A 19,162-nucleotide genomic window follows, 5' to 3' on the forward strand; every position below is an offset into this window, starting at 1 on the left:
AGAATGCAGCATCCAGAGTCCTCACCAAAACTAAAAAATATGATCATATTGCCCCAATTTTATCTTCACTGCACTGGCTGCCAGTTAGATTCTGTGTTGACTACAAAATATTACTCAACTTATAAAGCTGTAAATGGTCTTGCACCGCAGTTTGAGTGACCTCATTTGCAACTACATTCCGAATCATACACTTCGATCGCAAGATGCAGGTCTTCTATTCATACCCAGAATAAAGAACGTTACCGTTGAAGGAAGAGCATTTGCTCATAAAGCACCACAGCTATGGAATAAACTTCCTATTAGTGTTCGGAACTCAGACACAATCTCTGCCTTTAAGTCAAGGCTTAAGACGTACCTCTTTAGCCAGTCTTTTGGATAGTTAAATCCACTTTTCTAAGGTGAAGGGGAAATCTGGAGATTCATAGTCATTTGAGATCAAAGATGAAAGGGGGGATTGGTGCTGTCGTCCTGCCACTCTCACCGATCACTTAAGCTGTGGACAGTAGTTTGGCTTGATGCCAAAACCCCTGAAAACCCTCATGTCTGTGCTTCCTTCCAGGTCTCTCTTTTAGCCAGGCTGCCACAGTTACTTCAGTACTGCCGGAGGTTAGGTTAGGTGTAGGGCAATAACTCTTCTCCATTTTCCGACCTGATCCCGAGCCGACACTACACCGCTTGAACCCTCACATGAAACCAACTGGGACTTTGAAAACTATATGGACTGAAATTAATGTCAATGTAAATACAGTTTCATGCTCCCCAGTTGCCCAGAGGAGGATGGGGCATCCTTCCGAGTCTAGGTTCCTCTCAAGGTTTCTTCCTGATAGAGGGAGTTTTTCCTTGCCACTGTCGCCTCAGGCTTGCTTGGTGGGGTTTGAGCCGGTTATACTGTATGTACTTTGTGACAATGACTGTTGTTAAAAGCTCTATATACATAAAATTGAATGGAATTGAACTGAATGACCCCATGCAGACCAAAAGAAGACTGCTAGGAACAGCCCCAACTTTGATGCAATATATGATATAGCAAGATATTTGGAATGCATGGCAGTGCTACCAATGTCATATGTAATAAATTCACAATAATATGCTAGTTGTGAAGAAAATTATACTGTGGCGACTGCCCAGGGTTGGTTTCTGCCTGCGCTCATTGTTCCCAGCAGTGGTTGGCACTGTTGCCTCATACCTCTGGCATCTGGGTTCAAGTCTCTGCCTGGGTTCTATGTGTGTGGAGTTTGCATGTCCTCCCTGTGTCGTCATGAGGTATCATCCTGGTTTCCCCCCACATTCCAAAAACATGCTGAGGATGATTAGAGCTGCCAAATTTCTAAGTGAGCTATTGACACAAAATGTTGCCATCAAGTCAAATATTTAATTCATAAAAGAAATCAGAACATTTAAGTATACAAGTTGAGTCATAATAAATGAAGTGAAATGACATAGGGAATAAGTATTGAACACATGAAGATAAGGTGCAAAATGGCATAGAAAGCCAGGCGATTACCTGAAATCTGTCAGCATTGAGAGAGAAACCCTGCCCCCTATCAGTACTAATTGATATCAGCTGCTTTAGTCCCAATTAATTGATGGCCTATAAAGTCTTCTCATTACCCAGGAGGCACACAGGAAAGACTTCATAATGGGTAAGAGCAAAGAACTCTCCCAAGATCTTTGTAATCTTATTGTTGAAAAGCATTCTGATGGGAATGGTTATAGGCGCATTTCCAGAATGCTGAATGTTCCTGTGAGCACTGTGGGGGTCATTATCCAGAAATGGAAAGAGCATCAGTTCACCATAAATCGGCCACGATCAGGTGCTCCATGTAAGATCCCTGTCCGAGGAGTTCAAAGAATAATCAGGAGAGTTCTCCAAAAGCCAAGAACCACTCAGAGAGAACTTCAGGAAGACCTTGCATCAGCAGGTACTGTTGTTTCAAAGAAAACTATAAGCAATGCACTGAACCGCCAGGACATCCATGCACGCTCACCACGCAAGACTCCATTGCTGAACAAAAAGCATGTTGAGACTCGGTTAAAGTTTGCGAAACAGCATTTGAAGAAGCCTGTGGATTACTGGAAGACTATAGTATAGTCAGATGAAAGCAAAATTGAACTTTTTGGCTGTCATTCTACACACCATGTTTGGTGAAGAAATGGCACTGCCCACCACCCCAAGAACACCATAACAAAAGTTTGGGGGTGGAAGCAACATGGTTTGGGGCTGCTTTTCAGCAAGGGGTACTGGCAGACGTCATATTATTGAAGGCAGGATGAATGGAGAAATGTACCAGGACATTCTGGATCAAAATCTGCTGCCATCTACCAGAAAGCTGAGAATGAAAAGAGGGTGGACATTTCAGCAAGACAATGATGCCAAACACAACGCCAAGGAAACAATGAACTGGTTTCAAAGAAAGAAAATCAAGTTGCTTGAATGGCCCAGTCAATCACCTGACCTAAATCCCATAGAAAATCTAAGGAGAGAACTGAAGATCAAAGTTCATAAACGAGGCCCAGGGAACCTTCAAGATTTAAAGTTTGTGTGGAAGAATGGGCTAGAATCACTCCTGAGTGATGCAGACGACTGGTCTCTCCATACAAGAGGCGTCTACAAGCTGTAATCACCAACAAAGGCTTTTCTACAAAATATTAAAGTGTGTTCAATACTTATTCCCTGTGTCATTTCACTTTATTTATTATCACTCAACTTGTATACTTAAATGTTCTGATTTCTTTGTATGAATTCAATATTTGGCTTGATGGCAACATCTGGTGGAAATTTTGTGTCAATAGCCCACTTAGAAATCCCCTAACTGATAAAAATGCTGATGTGTTGAATACTTATTTTCCCCACTGTATATCTTAACACTCATGGGAGTGTCTGAATGACACTTAGTCTGGCCGCTCACCTATAACCAATATGTCTTGGGAGACCCTACCAGGGGCAGCTGCCACCAAAAACATTGCTCCTAGGATCATGGAGGCACACAAACCCCTCCACCACAATACGGTGGTGATTCATGGAAGTGGCTCAGGCGGTTGCTGAGGTAAAAACTTGGGCGTGAGAGGAGTTTAATAAGGCTATGGAGAAGGACTTTCAGTTAGGCTTGAAAGGTTTGGGCAAACTGTCAGGCAATGATTGGAGTGGAGAGCTGTTGACCTCAATTGGAGATATAGTCAGGCGGTGGAAGATTAGGAGATTTCGAGAATCTCCTAAATCCCAGAGATGTGCTGGAGGAACAATGTGGATTTTGTCCTGGTTGCAGAACAATGGACCATCTCTTAATCTTCACAAGGATACTGGAGGGTTCACATGAGTTTGCCCAGTCTACATGTGTTTTATGGACATGGAAATAGCAGGGGGGTACTCCAGGAATATGGGGTACAGGAACCGTTGTTACAGGCCATCAGTTCCATATACAAACAGAGCAAGAGTTTAGTTCACATTGCCAACAGTAAGTCAGATGATTCTGTTCACAACTTTTATGGACAAAATTTCTAGATGTAGCCAAGGAGCAGAGGAGGTCCAGCTTGGGGGTCTCATGATTACATCTTTGCTTTTTGCAGGTGATGGGGTCCTGTTGGCGTCATTGAGCTGTGACCTGCAACAGGCACTGGGGCGGTTTGCACCTGAGTGTGAGGCAGCTGGGATGAGCATCAGCTCCTCCAAGTCTGAGGCCATAGTTCTCGTCTGGAAAAGTGGATTGCCAACTCCTGGTGGGGCATGAGTTACTGCCTCAAGTGGAGGACATCAAGTATCATGGGGTCTTGTTCACGAGTGAGGGAAAAAAGAAGCAGGAGATCGACAGATGGATCAGTACAATGATGACGGTAATGCAGATGCTGTAACATTCTGTTTTGGTGAAGAGGGAGCTGCTCTCAATTTACTGGTGGATCTACGTTCCTACCCTCACCTATGGTCAGGAGCTCTGGGTGGTGACTGAAAGAAAGATCATGGGTACAAGTGGCCAAAAAAAGCTTCCTCCCCAGGCAGGCTGGGCCCAGCCTTAGAGATAGGTGAGGAGCTCAGATATTCAGAAGGGGCTCAAAGTAGAGCTGCTGTCCCTCCGCATCAACAGGAGCCAGTTGAGGTGGTTCAGGCACCTATCCAAGGATGCCTCCTGGATGGCTCCCTGGGGAGGTGTTTCGGGCATGTTCAACTGCGAGAAGGCCCTGGGGCAGACCCAAGACCCAGACCAGTCTCTTGGATAGCCTGAGAAGACCTTATATTCCCCCCAGTGGAGCTGGAGAAAGTGGTGAGTGAAAGGGAGGTCTGGGCATCCCTGCTTAAGCTGCTGCCCCCGCAACCCAACCCCAGAAGCAGCAGAAAATGGATGGATACACTAAATATGTGTCTTCTGGCGGCGCCACGAGCAGGCAACGGCTAACAGAGCTCCGGTGAATTCAGTGTTTTATCTTCAACACATATTCAGCCAGATGATCGTCCCAGCATGCTTCAAATCCACCACCATCATCCCAGTGCCAAAGAAGTCTTCAGTCTCCTGCCTGAATGACTACCGTCCCATCGCTCTGACACCCATCGCCATGAAGTGCTTCGAAAGACTCGTCATGTCACAGGTGAAAAGCAACCTCCCCCGATCACTGGACCCGCTACAGTTCATAGTGCCTATCGCACAAATAGGTCAACCGAGGACGCCATATCCACCGCACTTCACCTTTCCCTCTCTCATCTGGACAATAAAGACTCTTACGTGCGACTACTGTTCATAGACTTTAGTTCAGCCTTCAACACCATCATTCCACAAAGACTGTGTGTGAAGCTGAGCGGATTGGGACTAGGCACCTCACTCTGCAACTGGATTCTGGATTTTCTCTCAGAGAGGCCTCAGTCTGTCCGAATCGGCAACAGCGTTTCCAGCACCATCAGACTGAGCACAGGTGCTCCTCAGGGCTGCGTTCTCAGTCCACTTCTGTTCACACTCCTGACCCATGACTGCACCGCCCTGCACAGCTCAAACCACATCATCAAAATTCGCAGACGACACGACGGTGGTAGGGCTCATCAGCAACAACGATGAGTCGGCGTACAGAGACGAGGTTCAGCAGCTGTCCACGTGGTGCAGTGAGAATAACCAGTCGCTGAATGTGGACAAAACCAAGGAAATGGTTGTCGACTTCAGGAGAACTCGCCCCAGCCACACACCACTCAGCATCCACGGTTCCACGGTTGAGATGGTAAAAAAACACCAAGTTCCTGGGAGTTCACATCTCAGACGACCTCACCTGGATGACCAACACCACCTCCATCACCAAAAAGGCCCAGCAACATCTCCACTTCCTGAGACGGCTTAAGCGAGCCAACCTTCCACCTCCCACCCTCACCGTGTTCTACAGGGGCGCCATAGAGAGCGTCCTGACCAGCTGCATCTCCGTCTGGTTTGGAAACAGCACGGTTTCCGATAACTGACGGCTTCAAAGGATCGTCAAAGCAGCTGGGAACATCATCGGTGCGTCTCCCATCGCTGCAAGACATCTTCAACAAGCGCTGCAACAGGAGGGCCTCCTGCATCGTGCTTGACTCCTCTCATCCTTTACACGGACTCTTCACACTCCTCCCGACTCGATCTTCCAGGCTGCGGGATAGCTTTTTCCCACTAGCCATTAGACTCCTGAACACACTTACCCCCCCACACACACCCGGACTGCGAACAAATTGACTCCTGCACATCTGCACTTTACACACAAACTCTGCTACAAGCATTTTTGCACTTCTGCCACTTATTTGCACATTTTCCATATACAACTATTGTAACCTCCTCTACCTCTATCTCCAATATATATATTTTTTTGTATACCTTATATTTATTTACTTTGTTTACCACGTGCCTATTTGTTACATGTCTTTCTCGTCTGCACTGGAAAAAAAAACTGGAGCCACGTCATCTCGTCTCTCTATGTACCTGTACAGTATATAGCAGAGATGACAATAAAGTTTACTTTGACTTTGAATAACGTCATATGCTTTTAAAAGGAGCTGAATTACACATACACATTGATGTTTTAACCCTTGGTTTTACATTTCACCTTTTTCGTCTAATCTCAGTTGCAACATGAAAAGGTAGTGAGCTAGCAAAATGCTGCTAAGTGTGAAATATGCTAGCTGCAAAATCTAGATATAAAACACAAGAAACATTACATTAGATTCCTACTAAAAGTTACAAATGGAATAATTCATGTTTTGTGAAATAACTCAAGGGCACAGAACATGTGTTCATCCAGTAGTTGTCAATCAGGTTCAATGTTAAGTGCAGCTACCTGGAGGAGTAGTGCATGTCATTGCAGACAGCCTGATCTTGATTAGAACTCAAAAAATCCAGAGGATATATGTGGAAGATTCATCACTATGAATGTGTCACAATTGTGTTAGATATAGTCAGATATACTCCAATTGAAAACACGCTCAGACGTTAGGTTTTTTCATTATGGAAAATTCCTACTTTAAGACCCACACCATCCATCCATCTTCCACCTACTTATCTTGGACATGATAACAAGAAGCCTGCATAGGATACCAGTCCATCACAGCTTACATGCACTCACAAAAGTACACACCATGGGCATTTTAGAAATGGAAGTTAACCGAACTGCACATCTTTGGATTTTGGGAGAAAACAGGAGGACCCATAAAAAATCTGTGTAACGCAGGAAGAATATGGGAGCTCTGCAAGGAAACAGTGGGCTGCTGGAATTGTGAGGCAATAATGCTATGCATGAAACGACCAAGTAAACTGTAAGATCTGCTCTATTTAACAAAATATGTACACATTCATATAGTCTTAAGAAACGGAATAAAATTCAAAGGAAATAAACATTACTAAGCATATTTTGTGAAAGGTGTTGCCAAAAAAACAAAGTTTTTCTTCGTATAACAATCAGTCCAGACCAACCAAACACTTGATCCCTAAAAGGTCTTCCACGTTTAACATTACACTATTGTCTAGATGACCATGTTCTAGAGGTAGACTCATTCATCATTTTGTTGCCCAGCAGTTCAGGTAAATCACTTAATCAGTGGAATACAAGTTCAGTTCCAGTTATTCACCCATCCTTTTCAATATGACTTGGTTACTTATGTTGGTCGATGGGATAAAAACTAGAAAAAATTAGATGACTTGATAACATTCAGGAGTGGAGTAATGATTCCTGGAAATAAAAACGAAAAATGAGTGATTAATGAGAGATGAATATGCACAGAATATAATAACCATAATAAAATTGTGCATAAACACAAACACACACACACACATATTCCAATATACACCGACCAGCCATAATAATAAAACCACCTGCCCAATATTGCGTAAGTCCCCCTCGTGCCGCCAAAACAGCTCTGACGTAATTTTTTTCTCCTTCAAACATATCAATTTCAAGAACTGACTGTTCGCTTTTGTAATATATAATGGTATTCCTCACCTGTGCCATTGTAACAAGATAATCAATGTTCATTTCATTTGACAGAGGTTTTAATGTTATGGCTGATCAGTGTATTTTAATATTAGTTAATCTGCAACACTTATGCCTTATGTCAGGTTCAGTGAATTATAATCTAAAACAAAAATTATTTTAAAGAAAAACTAAATTACAAATAAGTATTAAGCTTAAAAATAACAATACGTAACTAGATGATCTGAAGCAACTGAATGAAATTAAGTGACAAAAATGATGCACAACATATAACAGAACACAAGTTCGGAATATATCCTATCATAACCATCTAGCATAAGATTTGTCATGAAGCATACCTTTTGTAGATCCTGCCCATTGCTCTGGTTTTTCCGAGACATAGAAAATGAGAAGCTCCCAGCAAAACAAAGCACAGCACATAAACTTAGCAAGCATCCAGCGAAAATCATTAAATGATGAACAGCCAGGTCTCTGTCTCCCTATAATTGAAACAGGTAAAAATAGGGTTGTGGGATTTGTGTGGTTATTACTGGAAAAAATGAAAACATCTGTGGTCCATACTGTTCACCCGTTTCTTGCATAAATGTATACTCACCTGGGAAAGCATGATAAGTTCAGGGTCTGGGTTAAACTCCATGCGGTAACAAGGCTCAGCTGACTGGGCATCTTGCTTATACTGGTCTGATGTCATGGCTGTTACAACAGAATGATCTGTATACGGTTCTTCTCTTGCTGGGCACAATGGAGGCATCCTGTTCAGTTACAAAAAATGTTCATCATGAGTTTTCTTTGAATTTAAAGCAGTTTCTGAGTGGCAGACCCACCATAAATTCCAGCTTTGTGAATCTCACAATGCAGTGTTTATTGCACCTAGATCCCAGAGGTTCTCAGTCAGGTCTGTCATTTTTTTCCCTCTGATGCATAGTACCTATCTTAAGTTTATATCTCTTAAGTATATGCCACATGCAGAATTATTAGGCGAGTGTGTATTTTGCTTATATCATTTCTTCTAACCAATAGTTTCACCCCAGATTTTTCACCAATTAAGAACGGACTGCTTAAAAATAAAGCATGCTCAGTACAGTATTTGGTCTGAGTTTTGGTCTGAGTACTTACTCTATGTAGTAAAATAGGAAAGAACATAATAATTCTGCACAGGGAAGTATAAGTAAATTAATATTACTATTAAAATGGGCCAAAAAGGACCTTACAGAGAGTGGAAAAAAACGAAACAGTAAGTGAAAGTCAGGGAGAGGTAAAACAATCGAGAATAGCAAAGTTTTAAAATGTGATCACTGCACAATTAAAGGGGAGACTTCCAGAGAAACTTTAGAATGAAAACTGCAATCAGAAGGAAATCTCCAGAAGTACTAAATGCAGTGTGCTACGTGAAATTGCTAAAATCACAAAGGCTGAAACACGACTTCAATAAGGCACACAAGCTACATCATCAAGAATGGGCATGGACACCTTCTCCAAGCACCAATAAGATGGTGGAGGAGTGATAATATGAGCTGCAATTATTAGTGATGAACTTGGCCAACCATTCAGACTTGCAGATGGTGTAAAAATGAAGAAGATCTACTACCAAATTCTAGAAGATACCTTCTTCAAACACTTGTCACCAGCTTTCAAAGAGGTTTTGCTATTTATGCAGGACAAGGTCCCTTACAATACATCAAAGAATTCCATACATTGGCCAAGAAAAGCTTGAAAGGTGATTGAATTATGACCTGGAAAGTCTCATCACCTAATTTAACCCCCATTAAGAACTACTGGACCGTATTAAAGTATGAGAACTTCACTGGTTTAATGTGTAAAAGGCTCATGATAGTCACTGAGGAGAAAGGTGACTACAAAAGGACATTAAACTTGGTAAAGTCGACTGTATAAAACAGCCGATAGTTTGTTATTCCTTATACAGACTGAACAGCAAACCGCTATTATTAGTTCTCTTGAACAGAGAAAAATCTGTGAATAATTGTGCAAACTGATAAATGACTTTCTTTTATTTTTGTTTGTGACAGACTAATGCACGGAACCCCTGAAGGGACCTGTGCAAAAGAATAAAATGCTCTTACTTTTGCATGCACATCTGAAAGTAACATCATTTTACTTTTTTGCACAGGTCCCTTCAGGGGCTCCATATTAATGTATTAATGCAATATTTTCTCTCTAAATAAATTTACCTTGAGCAAAAGAAAAAAAACTGCTGAATTCACTTTTACAGTATGTCCAATTTGTGCTAAAAAATCTCTGTCAGCAAATTTTGACTTATGACTGTTTCCCCTTTGCTGATGCAGTCTGTCCATACTTGGCATTAGGGCTGCATAATATATCATTTTGGCATCGTCATCTAGATGTATGTACGTGCAATAGTCACATCGACGGACGGGCTATGTCAAGTAAACACAAATTAAATTAAGCAGCGTAGACAATGCCTTTGGTGTTTTTGCTAAACTAACAAATGTCACACTGTTCTTATTCTTAAACAATCCACAAAAGTCTGTGTAATATAATCTAGGTCAATTTAAAGGTTTTTGGATACTTGCACGCGCAGCTAACAAACATGTCGATTGTTTTACATTGGTGATGTAAAAAAGTTCATTTAAGTATGAGAAACAATGGTCCTTTGTTGGTAATAATTATTTAGCACAAGTTTTATTTATTGCAATGTGTATTTACTTTTAAGTTGTATTTGCCATACGCGGAGCAGGCACAGGGCAGGGAAGCAGGTGAAGGGAGTCGGGTAAATGAGGGATTTATTAAGGGATCACGCACTCAGGTAACACACAGCAACGTCAAGATGTTAATGACCGGACTGGAGAAATATACTCTAACGCGGACTTAAAAACACAACAACAATGAGCATGACTCAGAACAGCTGGTAACGCGGGAATTCCACACGGGGTAGATGTGGGGGCATGGTACGCAAGAGGATCGGCATGATCGGGGCATGACGGTATTTTATTTTATGTTCACTGTGGCAATAAAAAAGGTTCAATTGGACAATAAAATCTATTTTTTCACTCGTTAACTCCCATATGCGATAAGCTTCCTTAGTTTAATGCTTATGCTCTGTTTAGTACTGATTAAGTTATCATTACCATTATACTTGGGCAATATCAGTTCAGTCTTTCTAGAATGATTAATTATAGCAATAGAGCTAATCGAACTAATTCGATTTTTTTAAATCCTAATATCACAATATACATCACAGAAAGAATAAATATTGTAATGTGATTTTTTTCCCCCCAATATCGTGCAGCTCTACTTGGCATATGTTATTAAGATTAAAGTTATTGATCTCAAGGGGAAATTCTGGTGCATATTTCAGCAAGAACATTGTCTATGCACTAACATACCTATAATGCCAAACAGTGTACAAAGACAGAACAAACAGTGCAAAGAAACTAAAGTGCAAACCGATATATAAAGCACACAGTACATAACTAAATTTGGTGTTACCAAAAATAAAGGGAGGAATAATAATAATGTGTAAATTAGGACAAAATGCACCAGACTGTATTGTAACATCTTTTAATGCAAGACAGAATGCTTCCTTAGGTTATGGCTGCAGGGATAATGGCATCCTGTGAGGAAATGTTGTGGTGTCTGATGGCAGCAGGCAGGAACGATCCCCCATAGTGTTTTTAGTCCACCATGGTGGAATAGCCAATGGCTTAATGTACTCCAGGATAGTGGCCCCTGAAGAGAATGGGTTGAACTGTTCATGATATTGTCCAATTTTGTTAACATCGCCTTCTCTGTTAATGCCTCCAGTGGGTCCAGGAACAGTTCTGTGATGGAGCTGTTGTTCCTGGTGGGTTTGTTCATGCATTTGACATCATTAGCATTGATGGCACTTCCCCAGGAGGGCACGACGTAGAACAGCACACTGGTCGCTGTGGACTACTAAAACATACACAGCAGCTTGCCACACACGTCAGAAGACCCAAACTTCCTCAGAAAGTACAGTCTGCGCTTCCCTTTTTTGTACAGTGCCACTGTGTTGTCACTTTGCTGTTCAGACGGACCCCCAGGATCGTGTAGCCCTGCACCACCTCCACTTGAATGGTTACTGGTCTCAGGAGCTCCCTGTTATGCTGGAAGTCCACTGCCAGCTCCTTTGTCTTGCTCATGTTGAGCTGCAGATTGTCTTGAGGTGCAGAGGGAACAAAGTTCCACTACTAGTCCTCTGTTCTCTGACTCGTATCCATTGCAGATATATCATACAATGGAGCAGTCATAAAAGAACATAAGCAGATGGCAATAGCTGAAGTTGTACTGGAAGTCTGATGTGCAGAAGACAAACAGGAAAGGGGACAGGATACTTCCCTGAAGTGCCCCAGTGTTTCTCACCATCATCTCTGACACAGTCCCAGAGCCTTGCAAAATGTCACCTGTTACTTAGATAGTCCATGATCCAGGAGACTGTGGGGAGATCAAGCTGCAATGCCCTACATTGGAGAGGCTGGATAGTGTTAAAGGCAGTGGAGGAGTCAAAGAACATGACCCTGACTAGTTCCAGCTTTGTCTATGTTGGAGCTGGCCCTATGAAGCTAGTAGTTCAGAGCATTGTCCAAACCTTGTGTGTGCCTGGTAGGTAAAATGCAGGGTATCCAACTGATCTGTTGCCAGTAGGCATGAAACGATGAATTGCGAATCAGTTAAAAATCGATGAAAAACTGGTGTAATATTACGCTTGATTTCACAATGTCAGTTCAACATCAGATGTCACTGCGTACACACGTCAATGTCATACATTTTTGGTTTTGACCGAAAGCGAGTTTGAATTTGAAATTGAGGACGCGATGCCCGATCTAAAATCGACGGTGTGGCAGCATTATAGCTTTCCGGTAATGACAAACAAAAATGGCGAGAAAAACACAGACAAGACAAAAACTGGGTGTAAACATGGTAAAAGACTGAAAACATACACAGATAGCACAACGAACCTTCTTCAGCATGTCCACCGGCACCACAATGAGTTCAATTCACCACTGCCAGAGCAAAGATTACTAAAAGGGCAAACCACGGTAAAAAGCTGCACATGCAAGCCTTAGTCTATTTGGTAACGCTTTATATTAAGTGCACCTTCATAATGCATTCATAGATCATTCATAAGCAACATGCAAGTACACCTTAACATCCTAACATCCCTTAACAGCTTAAACAAGTTAGGATGTAAAGGTATACATGCATGATGTTTATGAATGATTTCTGAATACTTAATGAATACATTATGAAGGTGTACTTAACGTTTTATGAATGCAATATAAAGCATTATGAAGGTGCCGTTAATGTAAAGCGTTACCATTTATTTGAATATTTTTTTTTCCATTTACTTTAGTTTGATTTGTGATTCTTTTAAAAACAGTATTTTATTCAATTTCAGTTGCAGTGACAAGAAGGGGACACATTTTGCACAGTTTACAAAGATAAAGGAATATTTTTCAATAAATTTGTCTGCAGCTCATTCTGTTAAAAAATCATGATAAATTTCGTATTGTGAACTCGTATCAAAACGTGAGTTGAGTGTATCATTACATCCCTAGTTGCCAGTGGTCAAAGTTGTATCAGTACCATCCTCTCGAAGGCCTTCATGATACGTGAAGTGAGAGCAACTGGTCTGAAGTCCTTAAGTTAGCTTGAGCACCCTCTCTTTGGAATGTGCACTACACAGAATGTCTTCCAGAGCTAGGGCACCTTCTGCAGACTCAGGAAGAGGAAGAACAGCTACTGTAGGACTGTATACTCATTTCCACTGGTTAAAAACAACATGTATACCAGACGAGGAGTATGTACACAACGACAGGCATTTTTAGTTCATTAAATGTTTTTGGCAGAGAATATTTCTAACTTAAGTGCCAAATCTTAAAGGTGCAAATAGAGTGAAAATCTCAAAATTTCCCTCGGTTGAATAAAGAAAGTTTGACACGTGGAACTGACATACCTTGAATCTCAAATACTTTTGTTCCCTCTTACTAATATAAATCCCACATGTAAGAGAAGATAATAAAACAGGATCATTCAAAAATCCTAGACTTGTGTAACAGTATTAACTATGCCCCCAAACATAACATACAACAGCCCATTTTCAAGCCCAATGGACAATCAGAATGTGCAACACATCTTCTTTCTCGAGAGGCAAGCATGCATGCATAGTTCCACTTTGTTATACTACCAAGTACAGGTGATCCATTGAATATCTAGCAGGGAAGAAATTTCAGGAACTAACTTATTGCAAAGGTGGCATCCTATGACAGCACCACACTTAAATTCACCAAGCTCTTCAGAATGACCCATTTTTTCACAAATATTTGTAAAGCTGACTGCATGGCTAGATGTTATACACCGGTCGCAATGGGCCTGAATTGAATTCACTTGAATTCAATGATTAAGAGGTATGTCCCAATACTTTTGTCCATATAGCAAATGCCACGAGCCTAGGACTTTGGAAAAAAAAATCCCTTGTCCTACATTAAGGAATATGGCTGATCGTCCAATGCAATCAACTGCATTATTTTAGTAGCTGTATCTTTAGATCTAATGCTGCCAACGTTGAATATTGATTTAGTTTAAATATCAGCCAGAAATATCAACCAAGACTGACACAATGGCCTGATGCCAATATCTAGATTTTTCTATCGATCGATACCAACGTTAAGCAAAATATTCTGCATCTATCATCTCTACGGCAGAAGCGTTCGAGTCACAAAATTAGTCTTCAATGTGGTTCCAATTTGACATTACTATTTATCAAATATTTAACCGCTTATTTTTTTCTATTAGTAACTGATGCAGCTACATGGGAATCACCACTTGAACAGATCAAAAACTATGTCTCAGTTTCTTAGGCTTATATACATTTTCAAAGCAATTGTTATTTCAAATGTCTTTGAAGCAATACAATTTTTATAAGAATTTGGGTACTTTTCTAATATAGATTTTAAAACTACTACTTTCTCAAAAATAACATTATTATCTTGCAGGAAATTTTGGCATAAACTAAGTTGGACCATACGTGTATGCATACATTACTGCGCTAAAATAATGTCAGACTGGCCCTGCTCTGGAACTCTGCTCAGACCAAACCATGCTGGACCCCACCCTCAACTATGTTAAAGTGATGTGATTGGCTAATGAATAAGTATTACCCAGGCTTGGTTTGTTGTGCTGCTAAAGTAAATGCATGTATACAGTAAATAACGATTTCCATTTTTACACACCATTCTAAAGCAAAAATTCCAATTAATGCATACAATTGATTTGTCTCTCAGCTTGTGTGTGTTCGCGCAATTAAAAAAATTATTATGCAAATAACACTGCAAAACTCCATGGTAAGAAGTTAAAATAATGTGTGCAGTCATGCTGCTCTTTTAGTTATGGGAGAGTAGTCAGCTACATTACTGTTCAGTCGAATTATTTGCTGGTGTTATGCTTTTACTTTATTAAAACTGTTAAGTTTGAATGCATGACAGAACTCCAAATAATTTAAGACATAACACTACACGCCATACGCCAGGCACAATGAAGAGGTGTGGGCACTTTCTACATTGTAAGACAATATAACTTGACTTGGAAGGGTATGTCAGAAATGAAAAATTGTTTTTGGGACATATCTGCCGAATTATCAGATTCATCCCAATCTATGTTACTGTATATTAACACAATGTATATATAATTTATGACACAGGTTAAGGAATGCCTATATGCCAATCTGTGTTACTGTATAACAATGTATATAAACTCAGTGACAAAAAAAAAAAGTTAAGCACCCAGACGGAGTGGTGGAAATTAAATTAATCTGCAGATGGTGAAAGGTCATGTCACTGTATTATAATGATTATAATATGAGATCAAACGGACAACAGAGTTAGCAGTATGAGCACACTGCTGGTCCCATGTTAGTTGGGAGTGGCACCTGCCCCGGGCCTCAATAGATGTGGCGATACAGTGGGGAAGAGAATGTTACAACCGTTGTATTCTGTCCTGCGTTAAGTTGGCCCACAGGCTGTTGTAACTGGCCCTCAAGATCCTGCAGATTAGCACTGGGCCAGAACTGACGTCTAAGCTGATCCCACACATGTTCAATTGGGGAAAGATTAGGGGACCTGGCACAAGCAGTCCGTAAACGCACGACGTGTGTGGGTGGGCGTTGTCTTTTTGAAAGACTGTACCAGGGTGCTGTCTCAGGAAGGGTAAGACATGCAGCCGCAGGATGTCATTGACATAGTGCTGTGCCATCAGGGTTCCCCGTATATCACTCCCAGACACAACCTGAAGTCATAACCTATGGCTCCCCACATCATGATGCCAGGAGTAACGCTGGTGTGTCTCTCCAGAAAATTGGCAGGATTAGTCCTTTCCCCTCGGTGCCTCTATACACACACACACACACACACACACACACACACACACACACACAACGGTCATGCATGGTAATGCAGAACCGAAATTCATCACTGAACATGGTACTATGCCATTTATCATTAGTCCATGCATCCCGGTTATGGCCCACTCCAAAAGCAGCCATCCCTGCACCGTTATTAACCGCAGCCTAGGCATGGGTCGGTGAACCCATAGTTTGCGCTGATGCCAGTCATCAAGTCACAGTGCAGGATGACTTGGTGTGGAGTATAGAGTCCAATACCTGTGTCCATAAGGCAGTCTTTCCTGAGCAGCCGGAACCTTCATTACATATGTGGGTGCCCTCACGTGTCCACTGATTCCAACATCGGGCGACTGTATGCCCCACATGCTGGGCAACTGTGCAATACGACCACATGCAAACCCACAATGGTACCCCTATCAAACTCTGTCAAGTGCTGGTAATGCTGTCTAATGCGTCTATGATGCATCCTCTGTGTCTGGTGACTAGACATGCCAGCTCCTTCCAAATCGAATCATTTACATACCCATCGCTGGTCTGCACGTGTACCAAATTACATTCAAACTGGACCATTACTTCTGGGAGCTTAACTTTTTTTGTCACTGAGTGTGTAATTTACAACACAGGATAAGCAATGCCCACTTATAAGTGGTGCCTTCTATTGTAAAATAAAACTCGGAATAACATTCGGAATATCCCGCGCTTTATCAGATCGGGTCTGCAATTTGTACTAGTGGCAAAACAGAAAAAGCGTGTTGCATGTTGATATCGCCTGATGTCGCGCTTCTCCGACACCAGGACCTATGCTCTATGAACAGCTGAATCACAAACTCATATGACAAACTCGAGTCCCCATCTCTGCTCTACGGGTAACATTAGTTTATATTTAGCTAGCTACACCAGAGTGGCATAGGAAAAATAAAAAGGGATGGATATCTTCAGATTATAAACCTCCATGTCATCATGAAATAGACTCACCTGGTATGAGGCACGAAGTGTGCAGGTGCCATGAAGCTCAAACAGGTGGATCCGGAGCTACTTCCATCACCTGCATGACTGGCATTCAGCTCCCGCTCAGTGAGGAAATGAAGTGTCAGGTTGAGTACTGTTTTCCCTGCTGGACCTTTGAATAAAATTGTGATAAACATAATAGCCTGATTTAGTATATTTATGTAAATAAACCATTTCTACCATACAATATGAGCATTGCGCATCTGGATACAATATTTTGTTGCCTAAATAAAGGACCTAAAATTAAAATTACAGGCATCTAATGTTGAAGAAGATATACAAGCTTATAAAACAGAGGTTTCAGAGAATGAGCTTTTGAGATAACACTCACCTTTCAAGCCCAGCAAACTTCCCCTGAGGGCCATTTTAAAGCTGGCAGGATGTTGTTTAGGAGTGCTTCCACTCAAGACCAGGGGTACTAGCAGGGACCAATGGCTGTAATTAGTTGAGACTTCACCTGCAGCCTCCTGCCCCAGCAACAGAGATTTGCTTACATGCTGCGCATCTGCAGAAGGAACCTTGTCCTCTGTGTCAGTATCCAATGCACATAACTTCAAGGCTGCTAAAGATCTTAAAATCTGATTCCAGTCCTGGAAGATTTTGGGGAGCAAAGTGAGGAACATAATTGAACTGATTCAACTAATATTTATTTTTGACAATACATTTATAGCATAATACTGTGTAATATTTACACCGTTTTCCATCGTAAACTTTACAGGTTTGTGTGATAGAGAAAGCTAATAGCTAATACTTTACGTCTCATCTTACATTGCTCGCGCACGTGTAAAAATAAACAGAGCTCACCTGAGCCACGTCTGGGTCCCTAACTTCGTATTTTTTAGTATAGGCTCCGAAGCCTATGAAAGCTGTGGCAATTGACACCATACACAGGAAAAATACGACAACTGGTGGATTATTCATCAGGTTAGTCCGTATGTTTTGAAACGGATGCCACTTTCCCATGGCCGTTCTACGGTCGCAGGCCTGCAAAATACAAGCTAAATGTTAATTCTTTACGTGTATGTGTACTACTGTACGCTAATCGATGCAGAAAACATGTAGCTAATACATACGCATGCACGCAAACTTGCTGTAAATGGGTTGGGGAGTCACTGGCTTTAGAATTCAGTTAAAACACATACAGCCAAAAGCCAAAGTTTTCTTATGACGTCTGTAGTATGATTTGTGTGATTCAACCCCCTTTGATTACTGTGACTGCAAGTCAACAAGCTATATAGTTAGCTTGCTAGGTTAAACATGTTGGAAAACTTACCAGCGAAAATTCCTGAGCGAAATACGTATATACAACACAAAATAACTTTAAACAAACTCGAAACGGAATAAATTACGGAATGGCAAGTAATTAGACAGAGATACAGCTATATAACGTCAACTTCTACACTTAGTCCCGACTGCTGGCTAGCACTGGTTAGCGATCTGCCTGACGGTGACATCCCCCATATCTGACATTCGCCTTGCAGACATTTCAGGCTAGAGATATTTTAAAATTCACTTTTATTTAAAAAAATATATATATCTAATTTTCAAAACAGAATTAATCAACCGTTTCAACGAGCTATACCATCAACTCAAGCAATTTCCCGACTACTACTACAACGTTTAGCACTGTGGGAAATGCTGTCGTCACTCACCTAATAACGGCAAGCTGGGACTTTACGAACGCGTCAGCGGACGCACATAAGACGCAACTCGCCATTAACTTTGGACAGACAAGGAAGGACTTGTTTCGGAACACAGAGTATGGGAACAAATAATATTGTCGAAAAACAAGTTGATCCTGTTTGATTTTGGGGTACACCCCACCATATACGTTTTTATTCACGACGTACCTGCTAATCTTGTTCAGGAGCCTGTCCCAGGCAGAATAGTACAAATCAATTTTAATTAATTAACAGTTCAACTTAATATACAGTATATTTTCTCTTAATGGACATAATACCAATGTGTATCGCTTGCTGTTACTTGAATAGCTTTTTTGCTAATATGTTGTATAGTGTTTTGTGTCTCTTTTTCCTGTAATCTTACGCTTCCTGCTGATTAGATCTGAAGTTTGGCCTAGTAGCATACGTGCCTACGTTGACTCCATGACAGCTGTATGCTTGTATTATCTACCTCACTTGTACGCCACTTAGGGCAAAAACATCTGCTAAATAATTACATGGAGATATATTATTTTTATCCTCAACGGGTGTTTTTTATGTACTTATTTCTGCTGATTTAAGAAATATATTCAGAATTTTGCTATCAACCATAATTTTTGAATGTCGTAATTACTTGACTATATCGATATTACATAATTCTTTATTAAGA

At 41.1% G+C, this 19,162-nt stretch overlaps 1 protein-coding gene across 5 annotated transcripts; it reads right to left on the bottom strand.

The window, feature by feature from the left end:
• Positions 1-6,421: 6,421 nt before the first annotated feature.
• Positions 6,422-18,612, bottom strand: zgc:158398 (uncharacterized protein LOC568894 homolog). Of its 5 annotated transcripts, none has more exons than XM_048985932.1 (7): positions 18,484-18,612; positions 17,636-17,815; positions 17,163-17,421; positions 16,799-16,943; positions 8,021-8,177; positions 7,764-7,904; positions 6,422-7,164 (listed from the first exon to the last, which is right to left on the bottom strand). In XM_048985932.1, the coding sequence occupies exons 2-7, from the start codon at positions 17,792-17,794 to the stop codon at positions 7,144-7,146; spliced, it is 882 nt and encodes a 293-aa protein (XP_048841889.1). In that variant the 5' UTR covers positions 17,795-17,815; positions 18,484-18,612; the 3' UTR covers positions 6,422-7,143. The 5 variants fall into 5 exon arrangements, with proteins under 5 accessions (XP_048841889.1, XP_048841897.1, XP_048841871.1 ...); XM_048985940.1 differs by lacking the exon at positions 18,484-18,612 and adding an exon at positions 18,105-18,473 and having other exon boundaries at positions 17,163-17,298; XM_048985914.1 differs by lacking the exon at positions 18,484-18,612 and adding an exon at positions 18,105-18,473.
• Between the last annotated feature and the right edge of the window lie 550 nt (positions 18,613-19,162).

This window comes from Brienomyrus brachyistius, chromosome 2, assembly GCF_023856365.1.
Source record: "Brienomyrus brachyistius isolate T26 chromosome 2, BBRACH_0.4, whole genome shotgun sequence".
NCBI classification, from domain to species: domain Eukaryota; kingdom Metazoa; phylum Chordata; class Actinopteri; order Osteoglossiformes; family Mormyridae; genus Brienomyrus; species Brienomyrus brachyistius.